Source organism: Manihot esculenta, chromosome 10 (genome assembly GCF_001659605.2).
Source record: "Manihot esculenta cultivar AM560-2 chromosome 10, M.esculenta_v8, whole genome shotgun sequence".
Taxonomy (NCBI): Eukaryota; Viridiplantae; Streptophyta; class Magnoliopsida; order Malpighiales; family Euphorbiaceae; genus Manihot; species Manihot esculenta.
The window spans coordinates 31,116,219-31,140,560 of NC_035170.2; the positions used below are offsets into that span (position 1 = coordinate 31,116,219).

The 24,342-nt window shown below is 33.1% G+C and overlaps 3 protein-coding genes, 1 long non-coding RNA gene and 1 other non-coding gene across 7 annotated transcripts; 4 read left to right on the forward strand and 1 right to left on the reverse strand.

Moving 5' to 3' along the window:
• The first annotated feature begins 278 nt into the window (after positions 1-278).
• On the forward strand, positions 279-7,472 carry LOC110624381 (pre-rRNA-processing protein ESF1). Of its 2 annotated transcripts, XR_002489403.2 has the most exons (8): positions 280-1,023; positions 1,210-1,284; positions 2,228-2,454; positions 3,078-3,240; positions 3,828-3,956; positions 5,117-5,820; positions 6,024-6,465; positions 7,078-7,472. XR_002489403.2 is itself a non-coding variant. In XM_021769478.2 (7 exons), exons 1-7 carry the CDS (start codon positions 436-438, stop codon positions 6,376-6,378), a joined length of 2,241 nt encoding a protein of 746 aa, XP_021625170.1. In that variant the 5' UTR covers positions 279-435; the 3' UTR covers positions 6,379-6,996. The 2 variants fall into 2 exon arrangements, 1 of the variants encoding a protein (XP_021625170.1); XM_021769478.2 differs by lacking the exon at positions 7,078-7,472 and having other exon boundaries at positions 279-1,023; positions 6,024-6,996.
• A 2,827-nt stretch (positions 7,473-10,299) lies between these two features.
• Positions 10,300-10,373, forward strand: TRNAI-AAU. The gene has a single exon. It is a non-coding gene; the product is annotated as a tRNA-Ile (tRNA).
• A 796-nt stretch (positions 10,374-11,169) lies between these two features.
• Positions 11,170-11,880, forward strand: LOC110624552. The gene is made up of 2 exons (XR_002489437.2): positions 11,170-11,261; positions 11,346-11,880. It is a non-coding gene; the product is annotated as an uncharacterized LOC110624552 (long non-coding RNA).
• Positions 11,881-12,775: 895 nt separating this feature from the next.
• LOC110623925 (zinc finger CCCH domain-containing protein 30) lies at positions 12,776-16,924 on the forward strand. Its single transcript, XM_021768946.1, has 2 exons — positions 12,776-13,117; positions 14,080-16,924. The coding sequence occupies exon 2, from the start codon at positions 14,091-14,093 to the stop codon at positions 16,329-16,331; it is 2,241 nt and encodes a 746-aa protein (XP_021624638.1). The 5' UTR covers positions 12,776-13,117; positions 14,080-14,090; the 3' UTR covers positions 16,332-16,924.
• A 1,310-nt stretch (positions 16,925-18,234) lies between these two features.
• Positions 18,235-24,234, reverse strand: LOC110623926 (protein DETOXIFICATION 43). Of its 2 annotated transcripts, none has more exons than XM_021768947.2 (14): positions 24,135-24,234; positions 22,160-22,333; positions 21,902-22,023; positions 21,462-21,734; positions 21,191-21,384; positions 20,899-21,034; positions 20,188-20,284; positions 19,998-20,098; positions 19,752-19,915; positions 19,518-19,589; positions 19,316-19,432; positions 19,098-19,193; positions 18,882-19,003; positions 18,235-18,446 (listed from the first exon to the last, which is right to left on the reverse strand). In XM_021768947.2, exons 2-14 carry the CDS (start codon positions 22,234-22,236, stop codon positions 18,392-18,394), a joined length of 1,626 nt encoding a protein of 541 aa, XP_021624639.1. In that variant the 5' UTR covers positions 22,237-22,333; positions 24,135-24,234; the 3' UTR covers positions 18,235-18,391. The 2 variants fall into 2 exon arrangements, with proteins under 2 accessions (XP_021624639.1, XP_021624640.1); XM_021768948.2 differs by having other exon boundaries at positions 21,191-21,381; positions 24,135-24,233.
• Between the last annotated feature and the right edge of the window lie 108 nt (positions 24,235-24,342).

A 24,342-nucleotide genomic window follows, 5' to 3' on the forward strand; every position in this document is an offset into this window, starting at 1 on the left:
AAGTCAGCCATTATATCATTACAATTTTAAAAAAAATTAATTCATAATGTGAAAATTACAATTAAGTCAATTATGATTATATGAATTAAATTATTAAAATATATAAAGTTACAAAGTCTAAATTATGAATGAGATAAAAAAATAAAAAGTCTAATTTATTTATTTATGTTTTAATATATAAAAACTAACTAAAGAGGTTTTTAAAATATGTTGATTAATATAATTTTTTATTAAACTAGACAGGTTAGATTACTCGGGTCATAAAACACAGCGTTTCGTTCCGTCAGAGCAACGGGCTTAAACGAATTGGGAATAAGGGTAATTTCTGCGTCCAAACACCATCCGTCATCTTTTCTAAATTTCAGCCGACGAACTTAAACCCTGATAACCAGAACGATAAGCCCCAAAAATTTCTGTGCAGCCAGTTCACTTCCAATGGGTTCCAAAAACACAGATTATAAGGAGAGTAAGGAAAAGAAGAAGAAAAACAAACCAACGAAAGATTTGGATGCTAAAAACAACGACAAAATCCACCATGAAGGCGGCGGCGGAAGGAAGATCATCGCAGACCCTCGATTTGCATCAGTACACTCAGACCCTCGGTTTCAGAAAGTTACTAAGCAAAAGTCCAAGGTCGCAATCGACTCTCGCTTCAACCGCATGTTCACGGACAAAAATTTTGCTTCCTCTTCTGCAAAATTAGACAAACGTGGTAAGCCTAAGAAGCACAAGTCGGAAAGTTCTTTGCGCCATTACTATCGAATTGAAGATGAAGAAGGAGAAGATAATGATGATAGAATGAAAGAGATAGAGAAGAAATTGAAGATCGTGAATGATAAGGATAACAGTGGAGAGGAAGTAGAAGAAGAAAGTGAGGAGGAACTAGAGAAATTGGATCTCGCAGCAGAAGGAAGCGAGTCGAGTAGTCAATCTGAGGCGTCGGACTCGGAGGTTGACGCGGAGTCCACTACTGATGAGGAGGATGAGGAGGTGTTTTATGAGGATGATTTGTCTGAAGTAGAGGTATGCTGTGAGGTCAATTATAATTTAGTTGCTGAGTAATTGTAGAAATTGTTGCTAGTTTTTTGAACTGTGTACTTAGATAATCCGTTTTCTGTGATCAAAGTTCAAAGCTACTTGCTCTATCATTATTTATTTTTAATGTTATGATGCTCAATATTTGAATGATTGAGTTACTGTATGTAACAGGTGGAAAATATACCAACAATTGAAGATGGAACCCGCAGGCTTGCCATTGTTAATATGGACTGGAGACACGTTAGGGTACGCTATTGGTATTTGTAATGTAGGGTTTGTCCGTAAAGAAAAGAGGCTTGCGTATCTTTAATAACACAACTTGAATGAATTTTGTTCTGGTTTTCTCCATTAAAGTATTTGATATGATATGTTCCATGTTCATGGTTTGAGTACATGTTAATTTTGAAAAGTGAGCTGGTAAACACCTACTTATTCTTGTATTTGCATGGACACCTTAAATATGGATACTGTGGAATCAGGAAAACATATATGTTGGCAATTTGTAGTTAAGGTTACCAATGCAGCCGTCTAATACCCTGTTTAAAATTTTGTTTCTTATTAAAAATGTTTTCACAACCCTACTTTTAGTTTTTATAATTTTATAATATATGTTATCATTTTGATGATAAATTGCATATTTCCAAAGGTAAATAAGTTTTCACTTACTGGTGTTGATAAAATTTATGATGTATACTTGTGCAATCATGGTGCATGGTGGGGTGGCCTAACATACCCCATCCCACCTCCTTTGGCTTCGTAAAGATTTCCCCTTGGATGGCAGGTGATAATATCTCTACTTTGCAAGCCATGGTGCTGCTAATGTTTCATTTTCATACTGTTCATCTATCTATAGATATTCATTTTGTATCCTGTAGATGCATCCCTATGCTTTTTTGGACAATATTAAATGGCCCTTGTTTATGAAGTATATCTGAGAATGCTTATTCTTGTGTTTCTCTGATCAGCAATAATAAGAAATGTGATCACTAAGCAGGCTGTTTCTTTTTTATTCTATAATTATTTTATTGAATAGGGCATAAGGAATTTCCATTGAATAAGAAATTCCTAGTTGTTGAGGCCACACATTATTGAGCTGAGCTCTATGTATAAGTTCCCTTTGATGCTCATAGTTCTTTTCTAGGCCTTTCTTTGGTTTACCCTTGACTTAGAACTTTGTTGTATTCTGTAGGCTGTTGACTTGTATGTAATACTACGCTCATTTCTTCCAAAAGGAGGAGAAATTTTGTCTTTGTCTGTCTATCCATCTGAATTTGGTCTTCAGCGTATGAAAGAGGAAGAGCTTCATGGTCCTGTTGGCTTATTTGATGACGAGAACAAGGATGGTGATGGTGGCAGTGATGATGATGATGAGATTGACGAGGAGAAATTGCGTGCTTATGAGAAAAGTAGGCTGAGGTGATTGATTGTATGGTGTTTTTTTATTTCTTTCCTGCTAAATGGTGTCAATTTTTCCTTTTGCTGCTTGAATGATAATCTTTCTTTTATCCTTCTGACATAATATTTCAGAAATTTAATTTTGATTATGTTGTCTGTGTGTGGGTGTTTCGTTGTGCATAAAAGAAACACAAACTTGCGTCTGTGCAAGCAGACATTGACGTAGATATTATGACAACCGGTATAGTGCTTGATGTGTCTAGGATGTCTATTAAGTTTTGCTTATTATACAGAAGCCAAAGAGATTCTTTGAAGCAGCAAATACATTTACTGGCGTAATTTAACCTAAGATGTAAAGGCAAAAAAGGCCTCAAGTCCGCCTCCCAGGTTATTAGAGTGTGCAACTTGTGTGTCTCAGATGAGTATATGCTAATTTTCACTAGTTCACATAATAGTGTTCTCAACCAATTATGTACCACAATTTCCATGGACTGTATGGGGCTTAACCATCCTTTGTGGCTTTATTGTAGCCATTTTTAAACACATAAGATGCCATCCTTATCAGTATTTTCTGCTTTTAGAATATTATCTTCCACCTTTTTTCTCTGTTGTTGTTGAACTTATGTGGCTGTCTACCTCTTCAGGTACTACTATGGTGTAGTGGAATGTGATTCTGTATCAACAGCAGAACACCTATACAAAGCTTGTGATGGAGTTGAGTTTGAAAGATCTTCTAATGTTTTTGATCTTAGATTTGTTCCTGACTCTATGGAATTTAAACATCCACCTCGTGATGTTGCAACGGAGGTATATGTTTCACTTGTCCTAAAAAGCATTGTGTATTTATAATTTTTCTATGGACAATAGTCTAAACACTCAATGTCCTTTATCTGGCAATTTGGGGTTTCTACAATCCATTGCACATGAAAAATTTGCAGCTGCTACGGCTTAATTGACCATAGGTGTTTAACTTACCATTATTTTTTCTTTTTGCATGGTCACTAATCTTAATTTAGTGCAAGCAAAATCATTACCCATAATGTCTTTCTCCCAATAAAGTCATTCTTACCTAATTTTGATAGAATTTCATCAGTTTCTTTTGCACAATCGTAATATAGTTATATAGGATATGAGGAATTGAGGATATTGTATTTGATCATCATGTGAAACTATCTGGTTAAATCTCTGAAAAAAAAAAAAACAACAGTGACCATTTTCTGATAAAATAGAAGTGAGTGATTATGCTAATATGAACTGAAATTGGTGACCATAAATGAAATTAACTCCAGCAAAAAGTGGCCAAACTTTGTCCAACATTTCAACTTCCTTCTGTTTCCTTGAAGTTTAGTTTAAGAAACAGTAGAAACTACTAATTTTTGGTATCCTTTGGTCAGGCACCAGCAAGCTATGAGGGATTGGATTTCCACACCAAAGCACTGCAGCACAGTAATATTCCTATTAGTTGGGATGAAGATGAACCACAGCGTGTCAAGACCTTGAAACGAAAATTTAATGCTGACCAGGTATGTCAAATTTGTCATGATTATTAGTTTATTGATATCGGTTGCTTTTCTACTAAATATAATAGGGGTGCATATCTTTTATTTTCTTTTTTAAGGAGCTGCTTTATTTTCTTCTTTTTTCATCCATTTATTCATGTAGTTATTCATTTATTGTTGGGGTTCATTCTGATGTGGAAATGGAAATTCTAGATCAAACATATGAGGTGTGGAAAGGGCTATTTTTTGGGTTTCTGTTGGGAAGTTTTGTTTACCATATTTAGTTTCTTTCCTATTATGTGCAACCTTCCCATCATATCATTAGTTCTGACACTTGCTTGAGCTTCTTTCCATGCCCTTCCTCTTCCTCCTTTCTGTTTAAACCCAATTTTATCTCAGTTTAAAGTCTGGCCTTGAACTTTGGATTAATACACACACAACTGAGATAAATTAAATAAATGGCTTTGTCTCTGCTGCCTGTCTTAGATCTAACTTGCATGGTCATGACCTTGTGGCAAATGGTTTAAGTGCTGCTTGTAAAGAAAAATATTAAACATACTATCTGCTGATATCCATCTAAACATGTGACATGTCATGATCTCTTGCTTTATATATATATATATATATATATATATATATATATATATAGGATTACTAAATATCATGCATCATAAGTAACTAATTACATAATACCATTGCATAGCATAGGTACCAAAGTACATGTGGACAAGACTACGTAATCACATAATAAGCAAAACTATGCTATAACTGGAACCATTATAACCTGGCATTTCACTTTATTTCAACGCCCTGTGTCAAACACTGAAACAGACTTGCATGCTTTGGTATATCCTCCAACCTTGTTAAAAATACAAAATATAAGCATCTTCATTTGCATATTTGGCTGTTGTTCCATAGCACTAACCGAGTAGCAGCATAGACCAGAAGCAACAATAAGTGCTCAGTTTTTCTTTTTCTTTTCCTTTTTTCTTTTTTGGATTACTTGTGACATGTACCACTTTCTGAAGTCACATTGATGATATATTGATGTAACAACAAAAGTTTAATAGGGATTATCCTAGAAGCAACAATAAATTTGCAAATCAAATGACAAATGCTCTTCTTTGCTTAAGGTGCTACCTAACTTTTGCATGTATAGTTACGTGAGTTATTCTTTCATTTAGCTGGCTGAGTTGGAGTTGAAGGAGTTCTTAGCTTCTGATGAGAGTGAAAGCGATGAGGATGAAAATGATGCTGCCATTGCAGAGGGTGAATCAAATAAAAAGAGTAAAAAACTGGATAAGTACCGTGCTTTAATCCAGTCTGCTGATGGTTCAGATGTAGAGAATGAGGATGAAGGGCAGGATATGGAGATTACTTTTAACACTGGCTTAGAGGATATAAGTAAGCACATTCTGGAAAAAAGGGATAAGAAATCAGAAAGTGTTTGGGAAGCACATCTCAGGGAAAAGCGTGAGAAGAAGAAGGCTCGAAAAAAGAGATCCAAGTATTCATCAGAGGACGAGAGTAGTGATGCTGATGAAGAAAAAGAAGAACCTGATGATTTCTTTTTTGAAGAACCAGCTATTAAAAAGGGAAAGAAGGAATGTCGAGCTAAGAGCGACAAAGAAGGAAAGAAACACCAGTATACAGATAAGGAAGCAGAAGCAAGCAGAGCAGAGCTTGAGTTGTTACTTGCTGATGATAATGGGGCTAATAATGGTGTAAAGGGATATAATTTGAAACATAAAACAGCAAAGGGTAAAAAGGAAAAACAAGTGTCAGATGAGAACAAAATACCAACTGGTGACTATGATGATCCACGGTTTTCAGCTCTCTTCACTTCACCTCTATTTTCATTGGATCCTACAGATCCACAGTTCAAAAGGTATTCTCCAATATGTTCCTTTGGAAAAAATATATATATTACTTAATTCTTAGAGATTCTAGAGGTAGCATGTTGGTGTATATAGATTGAGGCACTCGTATATTTTCTTATTTCAATTCTGCAAAAGATCAGAAGATTTTGGCTTTATGTAGTGTAAGCCTCCTCCTTATTGTAACCAAAAGTTTCTGCTGTGGATATTGCAGAAGTGCTGCTTACGCTAGGCAGATGGCGTTGACGCAGCAAAAGGGTGATCAGCTAGAACTGGAAGGGGGGCATAAGAAACGGCCGACAAAATCTCAGGTACCAGCTAATGAGCCAGATGCAAACATAAAGGAGCAGAGGAGTTCCGATGTTTTGCCATCAAAGAAAGAGAAATATGAGATATCATCATTGGTAAAGTCCCTTAAGATGAAGTCCAAGCAAATCCATTTGCCCTCTAATGGCAAAACAAAGAAAGAAGAAAAATTTCAACCTAGAGGTGCAAAAGAAATGGAGAAGCCTGAGCTTGCAACCTTGGTCCAATCAGTGAAGAAGAAGGCCAAAGCTGTGCAAAAATGAAAATTTTGTCTGTTTCCTATTATCTAAATATTGCATGAGAGTAATAGCTGTGGAACTGGAGGCAGAGGCATCAGCAAAACAATCCAGGTCCATATTGAGCAAATTTTGGTTTTAACCTAAAAACTAAACCTGTTTAATTCTATTTTTCGGTTTGGTCTTTTGACTAAATGATTCAGTTATTATGTTAGTGAATATTTAGTCATTCAGGTTGGTTATTTCTGAAACCAAAAGAAAAATTGAATAGAACCAAATATCATCTGTTACGTCATTTAGAGTTCTTATGTATGCCTAGATCCCTACTTTTTGCCCCTCAAACGTCTCTCAACTTTCTAAATCACCTCAGTATCTCTGTCATGTCTAAGCGAAGTCTCGGCATCAACCACTTCTCAATGGATATTTTCTCTCCACAAAGCAAAATCAAGCAGTCTATCTCCAAGGGTTTTCTATAGTTTCACATTTGCACTAACGTTAAAGAGTTTAGATATGCAATTTCAATTTCCTTGGTTGTTTTTGGTGTTAATTTGATTTGAGGATTATGTAAGTTTTAAAATCCCTATAATGTAAACTCTATGTTATTAAATCCTTGTAATTTAAGCTTTATGTTATTTTTTATATCAATTGAAGATTTAGTACTGCTGGGCAATTTGTGAATTGAGGAGACTGTTAAAATTGTTGAGATCTTACTAATTTGTTGTTCAGGTGATTTGAGAAGTGAGGCTATTGCTGGGTACAGGGCCGTTTGCTTGCAATTGCTGGCACTGAGCCTACTTCTTTCGTTAGTCTACTTGCTCGGTAGAAAGGGAAGAGAATTGAAACGGTATTATTTTCGTGCTACTGCCAGAATTCTGTTTAAAATTGAGAAGTCGAATTGAAAAAGGTCAATTTGATTGGTTTCATCTGCCATTTTGGTTCCTTTATGTTACAGCATTTTGGTATTTTGGCTTGTACATCCCTGGGTAGGGTTTAATGGCTGGAGGTTCTGAATCAGCGTGTCAGCCGTATGCATTTACAGTGTCCGTGCATGAATCATTTATTTGAATGAATAAATTTTTGAATCATTAATTTGAATGAAATAAATGTGTTTTCTAAGAAAACCGAAACTTTTTCTTGAATTTTTCATTTAATTTCATTATTTATAACATTTAACTAATGTTTTGTTAGGATTAGGGAAATAGAGAGAAGAATTACATTTGATTTCTCAAATTTTTCTTATTTGAACATTAGATTGAGAAGAGAAAAGAGAAATAGAGAGAAAGAGATGAGGAATTATATTTCTCAATTCTTTTATTTGGCACAAAACATTTTTCTTCAATTCGGTGAAAAAAAAAGAGAGAAAAATGAGGATACATAAATGTTACATAATTTTTTGTAATTGTTATTTTTTATTTTGTGAGAATATAAGTCATTTATTATATTTTTATTAAGTGAGAAATTATAATTTTTTATTTTATTTTAAGAGTTGATTTAAATAAAATAAAGTAAATGAATCTCTTTTTCTTCACTTTTATCATTAAAGTCCAAGGGGAAAGAGTATGAAAGTCGCAACTTCACACAAATCATACGGTGGAGAACGTCCCATATGGTGAGATTGAGATCCATAATAATCCCATTACGTGGGACCTCTCCACTCGATGATGGACTCTAATTTCTAAGGGAATTGTCCTGAAGCACATATCTGCCAAAATAATTTCATTCCATATAAGCCATTGATATTTAATGTTTCTCTAGTAAGAGGGACACAAGCTGTTCAAAAACAGGAATCATTTTGTTTTAGCCAGAAATGAATTGATGGGTGAAATGATACCTCCCTCTAATGTGTGACTCTACAATCAATCTATGCATGCCAAGTCTAGGTTGATAAAAGGATAAGGACAAATTTTGTTTTGTGACATCAATCCAATCCAACTGAAACTAGGATGTAATTGAATTAACAGATTTGAAGACTTTAAATTTAATTCATTAAATTTATTTTTAAATTTAAAATTATTTAAATTTAAATTAAATTTTAATAAGCTTAATTTTATTTTGTTTGATAAATAAATAAAAACGAGTCGATTTATTAAATGATTTAAAGTATATATAGAAAATAAAAATTAATATTATTTTAAAAATTCTTAAAATGATGGATAATTTGAAGTAAAAAAGTTTTTCAAACGATAATTATTGTGGAATAGATATAGTATAATATTCTTATTATTGCAATATTTGAAAAAAAAAAAAAAAAGAAGATGATATCGGTTTCCACAATGGGGACCAATTGGGAGAAGACTAGTGAAACTTTCATTGAACAATAGGTTACCAAAATGCAAGGGCAATGGACAAAGCAATTGAGGTCCACATTGGATTGGTACTCAATAGAGGGAGCTAAATGAAAGACTCCAAAAAAAAAAGTCACTATCACCAACAGTAATAAGTTGAGAAATATGGCAAAGGTTGTTTTTTTTTTTTTTTTTTTTTTATTGATTTGATTTGATTGAGAACACTAAGCATTGCTTTTCAAATGGGACCAAAATCAAAATAGGGTTTTGCTAGCTAATCTCTATCAAGTTTGATTTTATCCAAGGTTGTTGAAATGGAGTTTTCATATGAAGAAGGAACCATTGCTAAAGCTTTGAAGATGGGCCTCTAATTTATATCCACTTTTGTTACTATGCATATGTAATTGAATATGTTTATTATGTTTAAAAACAAAAATTATCTAATCTGATCTAGTCAAGTAAGTAAAAGCATTTTACTGGATCAAAAAATTCAGATTTGAATTTTTATATTTTTATTTCCTACTGAAAAAATATTTATTATTCAAATTTCAATAATAATTATATACATCCATCCCTATTAATTTTTTACAAAAAGAATTAAAGAAATTAACAATATAATAATTATTTTATCACATACTCTCTCCCTCCCTTCCTTCACTTTATCTTGGAATTTTTTAAAAAAATATCACATTTTGAAAAAAAAAAAAAGCTTATAATTATTTTCTTAATTTTACCAATATTTTTAGTAAACAAGATAATTATGTTTAAAACTCATCTTATTATTTTGTTTTTTCTCTTTTTAATTGTTCAATTTTTTAGCAGTAGATTGACGTGAAGAAAAATATTGAGATTGGAGTAATTAAAATAGATAAAAATAATAATTTGGTCAAATTAAATCATTTAATTGCTTTATTAATTATTAAACAAAAAAAAAATTAAATGATAGATAAAAGTGTATAAAGGAAGAAGAAAATAACAAATATTAATGTATTTATTACTTGTAATAATGTAGTATTTTTTTTTTTAAAGTAAAACTGCTCCATGGGTTAAATTTATATGGAGGTTTTTTTAAAAAATTAAACTCAACAAAATAATTAAATTAATTTAAAATAAAAAAATTGGCATGCCATTTTTTTAGTGATTATTGTATTAGTCTATTTAATAAGGAATTTTATTTAGAAATAAGTTTAATTAAGTTATTATATTTTTTAATGATTAAATAAGTTCAATTTAAAATTTTAACTCAATTAAATTCATGTATTTTTATTAAGGGTTAAATAAATTCTAATATAATAAAATATTATTTTTTATAATTTAAAAATAAAAAATTAGTATTTTAATTATCATAAAAATATATAAATAAAATAAATAATTTTTAAAATTACAAAATTAAAATTTTATCATATAAAAATATTTTTATTATTAAAAAATAATAATATATTAAATGAGTGGTTATTTGATCATTGAGTAATAGTATACAAATTTAATTTTAAAAATCGACCATGAAAGCTTATTAGACTTATATTCAATTTTATTTTATATAATTAATAATAAATGATTATTTGAGATAAAACAAATTCTATAAAAAAAATACTATATCATAAATTATTATATTAACTAAAAATATATACATTTAAATAATTATTTGCCCTATAAAACAAGTGGCCTATTAGCTCAGTTGGTTAGAGCGTCGTGCTAATAACGCGAAGGTCGCAGGTTCGAGACCTGCATGGGCCAAAATGCCTTTTCCCTTTTTTTTAGAATCATTTACTAATATTAATTTTATTTGGGGATATTATTATTCAGTCTTTTTATTTTGATAAACTAATTATTTAAAATTTTATTTTAAAAAATATATTATATAATTAGTCCTAATATTTTTTTATTCCAATTTTTCTTTAATTATCTGCTTAGTTTCAATTACAATTTGGATAAGTGAATATATTCAAAGAAAGAATAAATCATTATGAAAATTAATAACCAATTTATATTTAGAAAATAAATAAATTTTATAATTATATTTTTGAAATTACAGAAATTAAATGAAATTTAATCTAAAATAATTAGAGATATGAAATAGTAAACGAAATAAAAATACATGCATGGCAAAAAAAAGAAATAAAAATACATAAATTTATTAATATTTTTTAAAATATAAAAATAAAAAACTAAATAATAATTTTCATTTTATTTATTATATCTAATATGTGGGTCCTGAAGAAAAATTTAAATGAGAATAATCCAGAAATAAAAAAATCAAAATTGCTTAAAAAGAAAGCAATACATTGAAGAAAACCACTTAATCCAATTTGGATAATCTAATAAATTAAATAAGTTCATATAATATATTATCTTGATTCTTGTGACCACTCTTGTTATTTTATTTATCACTCTCTCCCTATTTTACAAAAATACCCTTGTGATTATTTTTATTAATTTTTTAAAAAAATATATAATTAACATAGTTAAAATAATATATTTTATATTATCTTTTTAAATTAAATTTGTCTTTTAATTCAACATTTAGTGGATACCTGCAATAATTCTTTAATGCCTCTTCATTTTCTTCTCTCTTTCAGATAATTTCTTGCTGTCCTCTGTAGGTTTCTCCTGTCCTTCCCAGATGTGAGTTTGTTCTTCTCCACTCCGGGTGGATTGTGAATAATTTTTTCGTTCTCCTTCTGATTTTGTTGTTTGGTTTTCTTTTAGTTGCAGACTGTCGAACCATGAGAGGATGTGCATGTTGCATATTTTATCTTCTTTTGCTCTATTTGAGTCTTTTGGTGATGGCTACTGGCAGATTTGTTTCATTCTAGGCTCGATCTGTTGGGGTTTTTGCCAGATTTAGCTTGATTGGGAATCTTCTTCCTTCTGGAACCTCCCCTCTTCTTATACATGTTCAGTTGGGAACCTAAGAGAAGCAGTCTTCATCTGTTCTTTATCGACAAGTAGGTCATGGTAGCTTTTTTAGGTATGGTTCCATTCGTCATCGACACCGCGAAGCCCGCCTACCCTTACTTGTTTGCAGACGCCTCCATTTATGCAACAGCGGCAACGTTGGTCCCTTCATCTTCTGTAACAGTAGGGGCTTTATAGGCTTTAGGCTTCTTCATTGTGTCTTCTATTTGTTGGGCTGGCTTTATGCTTCTCCATATTTTTGGGCTTGGGCCCTTTATTAATGCAGTTTTTTTTATCTTAGATAAAAAAATGATAATAGTAAAATTAATAAAATAAATTTTATTTAGTATGATTGTAATAGATAAAATTTAGTATTTAGTTTAAATCGAAAAAATTAATAAATTAAATTAATTTAAAATTTTAATTTAATTTTTTATTTATTTTGATTTAGTTTAATTTTTAATTTTAAAAATTTTAATTTAATTTAATTTTAATTAAAAAAATTAAAAATATTATAGTGAATCAATTAATGATAATAATATATTATTTTTAATATGATTAAATTATATTAAAATTAAAATATTTTAATTAAATTTTAAAATATTAAAAATAAAATATAAAAAAAAATATTAAAAATTTAAATTTATCAAATCGAATTGATAAATGATTTTGATTTAATTTAATTTTTAATTAAAATTAATTTAATTTATTTTTTATAATTATTAAAATTTTAATTTTTTTTTATTCGGTTCAATCCGAATTGAACCGAACTACAAAATGCTAAGGGGGTATTCGCAAATAGAAAAAGATTAAGGACAAAGAAGCAAAATCGTCCTGAAATTTAAATTTAAGGTCTCGGTGCTTCATGCCTTTTTTTTTCCCTCTCGATTTGACTGCACAATTAAATCATAATTGACCACTACCCTGACGTCCGCTTTGTTGTACTTCTCTCATTGGCGGATTCCAAATCCTGATTCTACTCTACTTTTCCAACTCCCTTTTCAGATCCGCACCCTTCAACCGGTTGCCCCACCCTTGACTTTCCTTACCAACCCGGTGATCCACCTTATCTTCACTCACCGGCCCAACCGGTCTTCGTCACTTCATGCTCCTGAAATTTGACTAGCATTTCAATTTCATTTGGTGTGCATTTCGATAGCATTTGCTTCACATTTCTCTCCCTCTCTTTCTCTCTCCCCCAACCCCAATATCTCCGGGATTAAAATTTAAATTTAAATTTGCCTTAAATTTCCTCGCATTTCATTTCCATTTCAGTTTCGAAAACGTTACTCAGTTCTCTCTCTATCTTTCTCTCTCTGCATGAAAGAAACTTTTCCTTCCCCTTTCCTTTCTCTCTAGTTGCAACAAGTTCCTCTCTTTCTTCGTTCCTTTGTTTTTGGTGTCATCAATGGAGACTGAAGCTGCAGGAAGCTTTCTAAATCTAAAATTTTTCTCTCTTACTCTGCTGCCTGTATCGGCTTTTGATCTTTTTGCTCTAGATCAAGTATGAGTTGAAACTTATAGTCTGGATCTGTTGATATTTAAGTTATTAAGCTGATATTCGCTCCAAATTTTGGTTATTGGTGAGTTAATACTTGTTCAGATTGGTTTTGGTTGTGAGTTCAACTCTGTTTTTTGTTAATTAAGTGGGTATTGATGAATTGTAGCGTGTTTCAGCTTGTTATTAGCTGATTTGCTTTAGCAACTGATTATTGAGCTCACGTTAAGAGATTTTTTAATAGGCTAATTTTCGTAGAAGGTGTCGTTATATAAGTGGAATTTGAATTGGATTATTCAGTTAATTGTTGTTTGGTTGTGTTGTTTCTGTTTAGTTTTCTCTGGAACATTTAGTGAGCTCACTGTAGTATGTCTTGGAATTTGGGCATTGTAGTGAACTTCGGCTGATTGATTGATAGTTTTCTTGATTGGATGCCTTGAAAATGGACGAAACACAAAGAAAATGATGAAAATGCTTTATCTTTTGGTCAATATAGGATTTTCTTAATCTTGACCTTTTTTTTTTTGAAGAAAAATTGGATTAGTTTTAAAGCTTGCTCATAGATTCCTGTTTTTCGATTAATCAACAGATGGGGGAGTTTTTTTTTTTCTTTCTTGTGTTGGTTGGGTTGATTTTATTTTATTAGGCTGAATTCTTTGAGTTGTCCTTTTTTGTGTTTATTTGGGATTCTCCTTAATCTCTAATGATTTTATCCTGCACAATTTGATGATAGATTCTTGTTAGGTTCGTCTTGATCATATCCGAAATTCCTCATTGGAGAATAAGAATATTGCTGTTTTTAAGTTCTGCACCAAAGTAGTGGTTGATTCTAGATTGTGACCTGATATATTAATGACATGAGCTAATATTCCTCTTTTTTATTCGAAATACTAAATAATTATGCTCTCTGTTTTGATCTCTCCAACCTGTTTCTTACTAAAATTCGTGCAATCAATTGCTGTATGATCAGATTGATTGTGCAGAATTTATCTGATGATAAATTTCAGTTCGAAATGAATTTTGAATTTTTGTTTGTTGAATTTCCAGCTAACTGAAGCATGTGCGGTGGTCCGGACAGATCATCAAAATCATCTGCTCCATCTCCATCTACTGTAGAAATCACAGCTAACACAAAAGATATGAATCATCTAACTGTTGAAACGGGAGATTCTTTTTGCAATTTACTTGAGCTTGCGGCTAACAATGATGTTGAAGGTTTTAAGCAATTAATAGAGCGGGATGCTTCCTCGACTAATGAGGTTGGGTACTGGTATGGTCGCCAAAAGGGATCAAAGAATGTTGTTCTTGACCACAGGACTCCCCTAATGGTTGCTGCTACTTATGGCAGTATTGATGTTATCAAGTTTTTACTTACTGATACAGATGCTGATGTTAATCTCTCATGTGGGATGGATAAAACCACTGCACTTCATTGTGCTGCTTCTGGTGGATCTCTTAATGCTGTTGAAGTGGTTAAACTGCTTTTATCTGCAGGTGCATATGTGAATTGCCTCGATGCCAATGGCTATCGCCCTGTTGATGTTATTGTTGTTCCGCCAAAGCTGCATAGCATGAGGGATGCCCTCAAAGAGCTTCTCTCAAACAGCATTTCTAATGGTTCATTAGGGGAGCGCAATTGTAATGGGTCCGTTGGTGAGAACACTTCTAATGGTTCCGTGGGCGAGTGCAATTTACGGGTGTCAATAAGTACCTCTAATACTAGCTCACCAACCCTTTCTTCATCCCCGGAAAATGGCTCAATGTCTTCTCCTGTGTTGGGGTCTTCTCCGATGTCCTCAAAGTACAATGATTTGCCAATAAATACATCTGAGAAGAAAGAATATCCAATTGATCCATCACTCCCAGACATCAAGAACAGCATCTATGCAACAGATGAGTTTCGCATGTACTCATTCAAGATCCGCCCATGTTCTAGGGCATATTCTCATGACTGGACAGAGTGCCCTTTCGTTCACCCAGGAGAGAATGCACGTAGAAGAGACCCACGGAAGTTTCACTATAGTTGTGTGCCTTGCCCTGATTTCCGTAAAGGGGCCTGCAGGCGTGGGGACATGTGTGAGTATGCTCATGGGGTGTTTGAGTGTTGGTTGCACCCAGCTCAATACCGAACTCGACTTTGCAAAGATGGCACTTGTTGCAATAGACGTGTCTGCTTTTTTGCCCATACACCTGAAGAACTCAGGCCCTTGTATGTCTCTACAGGATCTGCTGTCCCTTCACCACGATCATCTGCATCTGCAGCCAGTGTCATGGACATGGCAGCTGCTTTGAGCCTTTTGCCTGCTTCTCCATCATCAGTCTCTGCCATGTCTCCTACCCCTTTTAACCAACCAATGTCCCCTACAGCAAGTATTTCACACTCATCTGCTGCATGGCCACAGCCAAATATACCGACACTACATCTTCCACTAAGCAACCTTCAATCAAGTCGCTTGAGATCATCCCTTAGTGCCCGAGATATCCCACCTGAGGATCTTAATTTGTTGCCTGATTTTGATGCCCAGCAACAGATTTTAAACGATTTAACTTGTTTTTCACTTTCTCGTAGCAATTCTGTATCTTTGAACCATTCTGGTCGGTCTAAAGCACTAACTCCATCAAATCTTGAAGAGCTTTTTTCTGCTGAAATCTCATCTCCCAGATATGCTGATCAAGCTGCTGCAGTTTTCTCCCCCTCACACAAATCAGCTGTTTTCAATCAGTTCCAGCAGCAGCAGAGCATGTTATCACCCATCAATACAAGTGTTTTCTCCCCAAAAAATGTTGAGCACCCTCTATTGCAGGCTTCATTTGGTGTTGGATCTCCTGGAAGGATGTCTCCAAGAAGTGTAGAGCCTATCTCTCCTATGGGCTCTCGTCTCTCTGCATTTGCACAGCGGGAGAAGCAGAACCAACAACTTCGAAGCCTTAGTTCAAGGGATCTTGGATCAAACAATCCTGCAGTCTCCATTGTTGGGTCTACAGTAAATTCTTGGACCAAGTGGGGTTCCCCAAATGGGAAATTGGATTGGTCTGTTAGTGGAAGAAATGATCTTGGTCAACTTCGAAGATCATCATCATTTGAGCTTGCTAACAATGGTGAGGAGCCTGACCTTTCATGGGTCCAGTCTCTGGTTAAGGAATCACCTCCTGAGATGATTAAGGAGAAGTATGGTGTACCTGTTTCTGGTGCAGCCTCAACTGGTGAGGGATTGAATCCTAGTTCTCAAATTGATTCTGTCTTAGAATCTTGGCTTGAGCAGATGCAGCTTGATCAGCAGCAACAGCTTGTAGTCTAGTGAAAATGTTTCGATTTTACTGAATTGAGATAGGTTAAAGAATTTTCTTGAAGGTAAATAATTTTTTTGGCGGGTTTATGGCTAATGAGCAAGTGAAGTTGGGAAGATAACGGTAGTAGAAGGTGTGGGAAGAAAGGTGGAAGGTAAAGAATTGGCATAAAGTTTCCGGGAAATTATTCAATTTTTTTACCATTTGTTGTTTAAATCAAAGATTGGAAGGATGAAGCCTCTCTGGGTATGCTAATGAAACCCAGTCCAGGTTAGGTCTCTCTTCAATATTTCTGATTCTAGGATCAATTAATTACTGTTATTCCTTTTTCCAAAGGGAAGCTTTAGCTACCAGTTTCATCATGCAATGACACCATGAGTTGTATCTCTTGATAGTATATTATTTCTTCAATATTCCATTTTCTGGTTCAATTTACTTTTAAGAGAGGGTGAGAGGAGGGTAATTCTTTTAAAAGCTTTGATGGATGATGTGTTACAGTGAGAATTCATTATGGTGGGGAGCAGATAGTGAGGAACCATTATGTTTTCTTTGATGATGTAAAACTGATATTTTAAGTTATTAAATTCTATGCCTTTTATTTTCAGTCTCATGGTTGCGTAATCTCTACGTTGTTTTTATAGACATTGCTTTGCCTTCGACTTTTCTCCTCTTTTGCTCCCCTGTGGATGATGTTGATTATTCAATTTTTTTTTTTAATTTTTGAGAAAGGAGCAGTACATGATGCGGTGGAACCCATTTACGGATGTTGATTAGTTAAGTGGATTGTCTTTGGGATTCTTTCGATCTTTATTTAGAAGATCATCAAATGTGAGATTGTGATGGATTTGGGTGAGGATATCTTTTTTTTTTTTTTCCTTTCAATAAGAAACGTGGATCTTACTTTTTAGAGATGATGGAGCCTTTTTGGGAGAGGATGATGGTGTCAATTCTCCTTCATTGATGCCAACCAGTGACCCTAAAGTGGGTGGGTGGTTCTTTGAGGGAGATAGAGAAATGGATGCTGTCATTGTCAACTTTGTTTTTAATTGATGGTGAATTTGTGGGGGCATGTGTTAGGACTTCAGGGGGTAGTGCCTTCAATGGTGGGTTAAAAACTTAGGTTGCTTAAATTCAAAGTGGGTTTTGGGTCTAAAAGGTTCATCAATGTTATCATTACCCAAATATAATTTGAGTGCAGATCAGGGCACCTTTAGGACAAGAAAGGTTCCTTTTATTGCCTAAAGCATCTTTAAATCCATATTTCTAAGCATCATTTTCAAGCATGCATGTGCTGGTGTGCAATATTCAATGCTCTTAACAGTGTTTCATTAAACAATTAGGTAAAGTACTCCTTGAATCCTTGGCAGGCTCTTACCTCATTGATTACTATTTTTCTTAGTCCTCTAAATGGCAGAGGTTTTCAGTCTAAATTGGCTTGCTCTTAGTTTATGCAACGCAACCTCATAGCTTGTTTGATTAGTTCCCAATTATTAGCTCCCTAGTGCCAAATGTTGCCAAAGGATCACAAGTTCCTCGGGATTAGAGTTTAGGGCTTGCAAGCCTTTGGAGGAGAAGATATTCTTTTTACATGTACAATTTGACTGGAAAGTCGAGCTTTGATGTTAAGGATGATTTTTAATTATAAATAAGAAAAAATTTTCGATTCTTGATTTTATTTTATTTTTTTTGAAATGCGATTATCTTCTTGATTAACTATAGTGGTATACTTTTCTAGATAAAGGGGCGTTTGTGCAATTTGCCTTTTTTCCTGCTTTAATTCTTTCTTTATAAGCATGCAAGGCCTGCAACAGTTGTGTGTGCATTATGGACGAGTATTTAGTTTCTGGACTGTTGCATGCAAATATAAACTATGCCTAGTCGCCATTTGTGTGAGAATCCATAATAGAAAAAGCATGCAAGGAACTGCAGAAAGCAGAGTGTATATATATATATATAGTTGTCCAGAAGACGAGATCAAAGCCAAAGCCACAGCCAAAAGGGAGAGACAACAAGAGGAGAGGCAAAAATGGGTAAGAGAAAATATGAGAGTTTATATTGGTCAGAATATTTCCTATGGCAACAGTCGACCTTTGAGAAAACCCCATGGTCCAGTTCCAGTCCCCATTCTGCAAACATAGTAGCAGTTCTATTTCAATGATTATGCCAAAAAAAAACAAAGAAAAATTCTTAAATTAGCTATAGCATGTAAAATAAATATACCCTCAAATAATTTCATGTAAAAAGAAAAAAATTTCCCTCTAAAATTACCTTTCTCTTATTAAGTAAATATCTGAAACATCACTACTTTTTGCCTCTCTGTAGTTTCCTAAAGAGAGATTTTTCTCTGTAGAAGTTTTTCTGGGAGTAGAACTTCTGTTACTTTGCCGTAGTAAATCAGCCTCCCCTTACTCTGTCTAGGCTGGGGAGGCTCTTTTAAATTCATTTTACATTTAGTTTAAAATAATTAATTTAAATTATTTAATAGTTTTATACTATTTTATATTTTTCTAGTGCATGTTAAGCATCCCACAATTTACTTCAAAGAAAGGGAAGAATTATACCTCCATACACCAGCAAATGTACGTAGCCCCATAAAGATGGTTAGAGCAACCCATATTCCAACAAACCCACCAGTTTTAGAAAGAACAAAAATGGCTGCAATGCTTGCTATAGCCACAAGGACCTGAAATACACAAGAAAATTTCCGTTGAAAAAAAAAAAGAAATTTTTGGACTGATTTGTAAAATGCCTCAAACTCATTCTGCTAATGTACTTACCATTGAATATGCAGAATATGCAAAATCAGATGCTCCAAAGTTCACACCATCAAAAACAAAGGCTATCGAGTTGATAGGTTGTGTAGCTGCAACAAACTGATGGATAGATTGATACCCAAAAACAGAATTATCAGCTTTAGCTCATTAGTACTGCAATCGTATTTAGATTTTTAATGACTCGGGTCTGAGTCTTAGTTGAAGCCAAATGAAATATTTACCGGAATGCCTATGCTTATAATGTGAAGAACATTAGGATCTTTTGAAAAAATTCCATCCCCAAAATGCAAACCTACTCCAACAACAACAGCTAGCCCCAGGCCAAGAACAAAACTCATCTGCAGAACAAAGAAGATTAAGGTTCTGAATTTTTTTAGCAGAAATTGAGAATTCAGATGATGTTAGTAGTGTTCATTGGCATACCTGCAGAACCCTAGTTGCCGCAGTTGTTGCCTTCTGGTAGTCCTTCTCAGCAAATGCACAGGCAATGATTGCCTGAAAGAATGATAAAAAAGAAGCACACATTTCAGTTCAAGTCAAAACCAATGGGCTTTATCTGAGTGGTAATGAAATCTTTTACTGGGTTTCAGGTCTCGAGTTCCAGTTTCAGTTTGAGCGGATTGTACAAAGAAAAAAAGAATGAAAATTGAAGCTTACCTGTCCAGCAACAGCCAAGCCATCTGCAAGAAGTGATGAGGTCAACCAGACCTGTAAGCAGACTTGAAAAGCAGCCATTGGTGTCGAACCGAGCCTTGCTGCCCTTGATGCTGCTAAGGTTACACAGATAGTAGCAGCTATAACTCTAGCCAACAATAGGAAACCTTAAATCCCGGCAGAAAAATGAAGTTAAAAATAGTGATAAGATAACCTTGAACATTAACAAAAATCAAAAGTACTCCTTACCATTTTTGAGAAACCGACCAAATTGTAAATCTTTAAGACTTGGTGGTAAGAGATCAACTTTTTTCATTAACCTCCACAGGAGAATAAGTGAAATCAAGTACCTAGAAAACCAAGAAAGATTACTCAGAACAAGATAATTTAGTTTACTAATTAAAGTCAAATCGGACAATATTGAAGATGATATACTTACTGGGAAAGAACATGTGCAATGGCTGCACCGCTGACCCCCAACCGGCAGACGAAGATGAAAATCGGATCCAAAATGATGTTTGTTACATCTCCAGCAACTATTGCAGGAAGAATAAGTAAGATGAAATTTAAAGAGTTGAAATTCATGAATCTAAACTAGAAGAACAAAAAGAAAATGTAACGTCCCACCGCTTGGGACTGGATTCCCTCATCTGTTGGGAATGGAAAATGGAAATTTAATGAGCTACGTATATATATCCTTGATCCAACTAATAAAAAATGGGTTAATCATCTTGAGTAGGTGAAAAATGATCGATAATTGGAGCTGACTCTATTCAATTCTTTTTTTTAATTTTTTTTGTTTTTTGTGCCAGACAAAATAATTTGTAAATAATTTTATTATACATGCTTGCGTTGTGAAAACTTTTATATGATTGAATTGCGAAAACTTCTAGATAAGTATTCTCTATTTGAATTGAGGTTTTTTTTTTGTTAAAAAATCTCTTTTTTGTTGTTACGAAACAATTAGAATTTAAGAAATTTCTAGAAAAATACGGAATTCTCCTAAATTTAAATCTATACGCTTTAAAAAGAAAATTTTGGAATATCAATCTCATAAGTATCATGTTAAATCCCATCAATCGAATCACGTTTTTCAAGAAATAAGAGACATCTATGAGAAAAAGCTGAAAAAAATAAAAAGGTCTCTCACCAGTGGCATATAATGGAGTTTTTGTATCTTTAAATCCTCTGAAGACTCCTTGCATGGCTAAAGACAGAAGAACTGCAGGAGAACCTAGTGATCTTAATGTCAAATACTTCCTTGCAGGAGTTAACATTGGGGAATTCTGTTCAATATTTCAAGAGATGAACTGTTATTTTCCTATTCAATAAAGAGCAGCAGAAAGCAGAATTAATAATAAGATCAAATTTTGATCAGAAACTTTATTTATGTCAATTTCCCATGCATGCAAATGAATAGATTGGAATCCACAGGTGCTTACAGATTTCACACCCATGATATTGAGGAGAGGTTTTGCACAGAAAATGAGGAATATTGCCTGAACAAGACCAAGAATTCCTCCAACAATGAGTGCTGTTGAGGCTGAAGGAATATGTCTTCTTCCCTTCTTCTTATTGTTTGATTTTTCATTGACACCTTTGCCTTCAGTAAAAGTGGGAGACTTGCATGTAGCTGCTGAAGAAAACATCAAACACTATCATTTTTTTTTTTCCCTTAATGGAGAGAATGAGCTTGAAAGAGAGAGGAAATACCATCTTCTGGAATTGAATCTTTATTCTTTTCAGTGTCCGTTGCTGATCCTTTCTCCAAGTTCTCAAGCATGACATCTTCTTTCACTACAGAGGTTTTACCTGAATCCTTCTTTTCCAAGTTCTCCACCTCTTGTGGTTCTTTGCTCACCCTTTGAACAGTATCTTCCTCAGCAACAAATGAAGTAGTGATACTAACCAATGGGAATATGGTAACTTTTGATGCTTGATTGAAGATGGCAATTGAAACTCCAACTGCGGCTATTTCCACAGGTCCTGTAAAGAAATAAAAAAATGAAAATCAGCTTTCACTTGGCAAATGCATTTAGAGATTTCTGTAGAGACTCAGCACTCTTCTTCTGTAAAAAAAATGCAGATATTTCGCTGTAATTTTCTTGAAAACAGATATAAACTCAACGAAGGAGATGGAAATGGAAGCATACCCAGATGGCCAATGAATGCAGTGTCAATCAGCGAAGCAATGGGATCAGCAGCTAAAGCCATAGCAGCAGGTACTGCAATCCTTAGTATCTCAGAACCAAGTTCATCCATCTTAAAAACAAGTCTGCAAAATAACCCACGTTAGCTTGTTCACAAAAACTAAGACATTGTGATCGAGTTTTAACTCATTGATATTGAAATTCGAGTTCTGCGTATGACATGAAAACGTCGAAAATATATGGAAAAAAGAGGGACTATACCTTGCATCTCTAAAGAAAACCAGGAGTGGCATCTTCCATTTTCTCTCAGTTTGCTGCAAAGCTCTATCCTCAGCCATGATACCAAATCAAGACCTCACTTGTTTCTTATGCAAATAACTGAATTTAGCTTGTGGGTGTGGCTTCAATTCTCACAAGTTAAATAATATCTGTAACCTGCAGAGTTCATGAATTGAATTAACATTGAACTCCATCAACAACCATGCAAGATTCATGCACATTACAGATTTGATTTATCATTAGAACAATTGTGACAGAAATGAAAGAACACGACGTCAGGCCGTTTGCCAAATTGTTAGATTCTTGGCTTATAAACCTAACTCAGCAACAATCTCTTAAGTCACAACACATTATCAGCCCAGAAAACAAATAATGATCAAAAACCAAACTTGCTTTCAAGATTTTATCAGAAGGAAGATGCTCTAGAAAGGTTAAAGATGAAACAAAAGCTAATGCCAGTGGAGTAGCTCATGGAGATTTAAAGTATGAGTTTGTATGCTTTTTGCCTTAATCTTGGGCTAAATATAGTTGAACTTCCCTGGTTGTTCTATAGATGGAAACACATGTTAAAGGAAGTATGAGTTTGTAGAGTTTGATAGTTCTGCAAAGATCATTTCGAACTTTTATCTTTGCAACATAAACTTCATGGTCAAATAAGCTGGTCTATAGCTCAACAAATTTTCTTAAATATGGTGATGTTCAGATGTTTTCTTAATATTTTAATTAGTCTGGCCACAAAGCTCGCCTGTAAACTCACAAGAGAGTCATTTAATTACTAAAATAATGCAGAAAACAGAAATCAAGCATAATGATTTGTTTTATTTTACTAGAAAACTTGAAGAAAATCAAATTTATTGGAAAATGTGACTCATGTTCACTTCATGCACAAACCTTCCTCAGTTCTTTGTCTCCCCAGCTAACAATGGGACAAGATGCCACAATAAGGTCACGTATAAACATACACGTATCCTCATTTCTACGTTACAGATATTCACTATAATTATTTAATCAGTTTAGCTTAATTGTACTAGAGTTGTAATTGGTCGTAATGCGAAACAATTAACCATAAACTATTTGCTCTAATTTTTGTTGATATTTATCATAAACTCACGATAACTTTTTAAAAATTAAATTTTAAAACGCACGACTTTCAAAAATATTATCAGAGCCATAAATCTGTCACAAAATTCAAGTGAAAATTTCATCATTTAAGAGTTAATTTTACATTTTATTATATTATGATTTTAACTATTATAAATAGGTATTTTCTTAACCGTCGAAGTATTTTTTAATTTTTAAGAGTTTAATAAGAGATTTTGAATTTTAATTTTTTCTTTTTTAAATTTTATTTTAGGCAAATATTATTGATTAAAACTTTTATAGAGTTTAATCCGTCTTATTTTAAGTTGTAATTTTTATTGAGTTAGGGTTAAAATTCAATTTTTTTTTTTAAAAAAAGTTACTTTTACCTATAAATACAAGACAAAAACTGATATTTGCCAGAATATACTTACATTCATATATCTTTATTCATTTTCAAACAAAATCTATAAGTAAAAAAAAAAAAAAATCCTTGGTATTTTGTTTAAGGAAGATTCGATGAGTCTCCTCCCCCAGATAAATACTCAAATAGCAGGTAAAGTGAAGGTTTGCTTGCCTAAACTAACCTAAAGGAGCCAATAAGCTTTAATCAGTAATGATGGAATTAAATTAATAACTCTGAAATCTTGAGTTTACGTTTCTTATTTAAATTAATAAAAACATAAAATATTATATATAGAAAATAACTTATATTTATAAAATATTTTTTTTAAAAAAAATTATTTTTTATTATTAAATTTAATTTTAAAAATAAAATATACATCAAAGAACTAAATATACATACCAATATATTGATAATATTAACGAAATGAATATTATAAATATTAGTATATATAGCTAATGAAAATCATTGTACCTTCTGGAGAAAAGTAGCAAATATAGAGAGAGTCCTTCTCGATCTTTGCAGCAAACTTCAAAGCTTTTTTTTTTTTCCACCAACTTGATTGCATTTGCAGGCCAAATGCCAACCCTTGAGTTTCCTTTTATGGATACACTCCGTCTCCAATTTTCTTCAATTAATTAATTAAAGTAAAAAAGAAAAAAGAAAAAGCTATAAATAAATA